Genomic DNA, 4,398 nt, shown 5'->3' with positions numbered 1-4,398 from the left:
GCTCCATGTCAGAGAGAGAATCTTTTATTTCTTTTATAGAGATCTTAGCTTCTAGGTGCTGATTCATTAGAGGGGAGATCATAGAAGGAACCGCTTCCAGAAATTTAGAGTTTGGGTCAATCACTCCCTCTTCTCTGTACAGATTTTTAGAGTGATTGAATGCTGCTCTCTTTATGCTCCCAAAGTCTTTGTGAGTCAAGTTTCCTTCTTTGATTTCTGCAATAAAATTGTAGCTCTTTCTAGCTTGAGCTTGTTTATGAAAGAAGGCGAAATTTCTATCTCCCGCTTTAAGCCATAAGCTCCTAGACTTTTGTCTCCAGTGCTCTTCCTCCGAAAGGCAGGCTTTGTGGAAGGTTTGCTATAGCTCGGCTTCCTTATCTAACACTTCCTTAGTAATTTCTGCATCCTCACTTTGAGCATGATGCTAGGTAAGTCTGTCCTGGGCCTGCTTTCTCTCATTAGTAGGGGAGGGGAGAGTTTTGGCCCATGATTTAAGAACTGTTTTCAGTCTTCTAAGATTTTCTTCCCAAATGAAGAAGGGAGAACCCTTCACTGGCAATTTCCAACTGTCCTGAACCATATTCAGGAACTCAATATCCTTGACCCACAAAGGGTTGAATCTGAAAGGTATGGGGCCAAGATCCTTGTGAGCCAACATTTCAAGCATAATAGGCTTATGATCAGAAACACTGCAAGGGAGAATATGCAATCTGGTTTCTAATCCCAACAAAAGAAAAGAACTCTGCACCAAACATCTGTCAAGTCTAGCAACAATATGACCAGGGCCTATTCTTTTATTGGACCAGGTGTACTTACCATTTTCTGTGGGAATATCGAGCAGATCCCAGTCTTGCATGATATCCTCCACCCACTCCCTTGCTGGGTCCCTTACGATTGTGCCTCCTCGCTTTTCCTCCATGCGCAGAGTGAGATTTAGATCGCCCGCAATAATGATGTTTTCTAGGTTCTCAGACTCCAACAGATGTTTGATGGAGTCCCAACACTCCCTTTTCTCCCCTGAATTTACTGGTACGTAGACATTAAAAAGGTAGAATGTCTCCCTCGAATCCAGCGATTGTAGCTTCAGGAACAACCAGTGGGTATTTTGGATCTCAGAGACCAACCTATACTTGAGAGGATTCCAAAGAGAGCCCAGCCCCCCAGAAGCTCCCCGTGCTAAAACTGCTTGGGCTCTACTTCCCTTCCAGACTTTTTTACTAGTTTGGAGAAACTCATTGTCCTGCATTTTGGTCTCCTGGATCAGAAGAATATCTAGGGCTTCTCTTTTAATAAGACTTCTCGTTACTTCTTCTTTTGCTTTACTCCCCATTCCTCTGCAGAACCAAGAGACAATCTTCATCATTTAGGATTATGGTGATGGGCTCCCTTGGAGCCTTGATGCTGATTTCTTGCCATCTTCGGCTTTTTAGCTAGCAACCTATCCAGGGTTGGTTGGCTGCCCTGTAACTTGTCCTTGTATGTTTCTTGCTCTCTTTTCTCACGATCTATTTTACGCCCTCTTGTGGATCTCCTTACAGAGGTTTAGGTGTCACCTATTTCTCCTTCCTCCTCCGAGTCTTCCGAGTCTTGGTCCTCTTCCTCAACTTCGACAAGGGTTCCTTTTGAGCTTTCTGCAACACTTGCGTCCTTGGAAGAAATAGGCAGATTACCTTTTTCTGGAGACACTGCTTTTTGGACCACGACTTCATGTGTGTCCTCTAGCTGCGAGCTAAGAGGATCGAACTTGTTTTCTGGAGCAGGCTTGGTCTAGATCTGCTGGGCAGAGGCCTGGTGAGGACCTTTACTATTGGTGCCTCCCGATTTCTGTGACTTGAAAGAAGTCTTGGATCGTTTAACTTGGTTCCAGCCGTCATCCTTCCCTTGCACAGCTTCATTGTTGGTTGGGAAGCTTCTGGCGAAGTGGCCATAAACATGGCATTTCCAGCATTTGAAAGGCAGCTGTTCATAGTCCAGCTTCTGCACATGCGTCCAGCTTCCAACATTGATTTTGATGGCCTCTGGCAACCCCACTTCCAGATCTACTTCTACGCAGATCCTGGCACAATCATATTGATCCTTGTGATTCGCTCGATCTATGAATTTCCCCAGGGCATTTCCAATGTGCATCAAAGAATCTCAATTCCAGCAATGAACTGGGAGATTTGGAAGCCTAACCCACACCGGGTCTGCTTTGGGGACATCTACTGCTGGATCGAAGTCCGGAGTCCATTTATTCAAGTACAAACCCTGAGGGCCCATGAAGTAGGGGCTGTTTCGAAATATCAGATCTTTATCATCCTTTGAGGTGAATTCGAAGAGGAAGAATCCTCTCCCTAGAAAGTATGAGGTAACACTTTTTTTAATCAACGGTGCCCAGTTTCTGTTGACCCAGTGTTCGGTGGTTTTGGGGGATGGCCATAGTCCAGTGAATTGGCCGATAAGAGCTCGCTCGGACAAGGACAATGCCACCTAAATCGGGGTTTCAGGAGGGAGGGAGATCTCAGGTATATCGTCCAATTTGTTAACGAATTTCGCAGCTTCAAAGATCTTCTTCTTTGGGAGCCCTGTTAAAAGCCGCAGCTGATGAGATCAGCGCGGGAGAAGATGGAAGAGACGGTTGTGGAGTGCCCAGCACCTCCATGGGCGCAAACCCTAGGGAACGGGCCTGTCAGCAAGCAGGAGCAGCTCGATCCTCTATGAACAAGGCCGACCGCAGGGTGTAAAGGAGCCCCAGGCGGACACGCCCGCGAGGATCAAGGTGGATGAGGGCGGGCACGCTCGCGATCTGCACAATGTGCGAGATGCGGGTCTCGAGGGATTGCAGGGCGGGAGCCGAGGCGCGCTTGCAGCAGCTTAGCTCAAAAACTTTTTTTTGAGCCCTCCAATTGTTAATGGTATAAGGGATACTAGATAGATCACGGTTTGATCTCTTCATGCTAGCTTCTAGATCACCCCATAGATGATTGGAATGGAGGAAACTATTCTTTATTATTTATTAATAAATATTATTATTATTATTATTTATTAACAACAAATATTTATTTATTAAATAATATTTATTTAATAATAAAAATAAAGAATAATAATTAATTAAATAATAATTAAATAAAAATAAATAATTTAAATAATAGTAAATAATAATATTAAAAACTAAATAATTTATTAATAATAAACAATGAATACCATAAACCCTATAATAAACATGGTAGACGATGGTCAATTTTCATAATGAGACAATCTTTTTCACAATGCGACATTGGACCATTGTTGACCATGGATGGCCATGGTTGTCATAATGTGATGTTGGACCAAGGGATTGATAAACCCAAGGGATTGATAGTATATATCCAAGGGATTAATATTATAAACCCAAGGTATATAAACCCTAAGTTAAATATTATAAACCCAAGGGATTATAAACCCATGGGAATAATATAAACCCAAGGGATAAATATTATAAACCAAGGTGTATAAACCCTAAAATAAATATGGTTGACCATGTTTGAGCACGAATGATTTTCATATTAACACAATCTTTGTCACAATGCGACGTTGGGCAATGGTTGGCCATGCTTGACCATCATTGATCTTCATATTGAGACAATCTTTTTCACAATGTAACGTTGCACCATGGATGACCATGGTTATCATAAAGTGAGGTTGGACAGAGAGACAATCTTTGTCACAATGTGACATTAGACAATGGTTGACTATGATTGATTTTCATATTGGAAAAATCTTATTATTAACACAAAGGTTTAAAATTATAAACCATAAAATAAACATAATTGTCTATAATTGAGCACATATAATTTTTATATTAACATAATTAACCACCTAGAAGTGCGCTACCAACATGCCGGGGGATTCAATTGTCGTTCCGGAGTGTCTCTCTTAAAATACGTTGACAGAGTTATGAAAAATGCAATCCCTTGGAAAATAAAGAATTGCATCAAAATGTTCGGTCGTGATTCACACTCTTAATTTGATTGGGAATTTTTAAAATATATGATATTTTCTATTATTATTCTTTATCAAAGAGAGCCATCTCTCTTGCGTTGGAGTGTGACTATAATAATATGTCGTGAAGTATTCACATATTTTATCTTAATTTAAGTAGGAATATAATAATATATCGTGAAGTATTCACATATTTTATCTTAATTTAAGTAGGAATATAATAATATATCGTGAAGTATTTACATATTTTATCTTAATTTAAGTAGGAATTTTTAAAATAGATGAGAATTTAATAAAAATGATAAGTAAAGTTGTTTAGTTCGGATTTTTTTAGGGACATTTATTTCTAAATCAGTTTGTTTTAATTTGATCAGGAATTTACAATTTGGGTAGATGAGAATTTACACTTTGAATAGATGAGAATTTTAGGAATTTACA

General features: G+C 40.1%; 1 protein-coding gene across 1 annotated transcript; it reads right to left on the bottom strand.

Moving 5' to 3' along the window:
• Positions 1-424: 424 nt before the first annotated feature.
• Positions 425-1,330, bottom strand: LOC149230869 (uncharacterized). The gene has a single exon (XM_089381442.1). It carries the CDS (start codon positions 1,328-1,330, stop codon positions 425-427), a length of 906 nt encoding a protein of 301 aa, XP_089237568.1.
• Between the last annotated feature and the right edge of the window lie 3,068 nt (positions 1,331-4,398).

This window comes from Pinus tabuliformis, chromosome J, assembly GCF_031772625.1.
Source record: "Pinus tabuliformis cultivar Carrire ecotype Pingquan chromosome J, CPIR1, whole genome shotgun sequence".
In the NCBI taxonomy this organism is placed as follows: domain Eukaryota; kingdom Viridiplantae; phylum Streptophyta; class Pinopsida; order Pinales; family Pinaceae; genus Pinus; species Pinus tabuliformis.
The sequence above is the reverse complement of the archived record's forward strand: the minus strand, read 5'-3'. Positions and strand labels throughout refer to the sequence as shown.

What these genes read in the sequence shown, in the direction of transcription:
- LOC149230869 (XM_089381442.1), bottom strand. Translation starts at nt 1,330, where the DNA reads ATGGGGAGTAAAGCAAAAGAAGAAGTAACGAGAAGTCTTATTAAAAGA.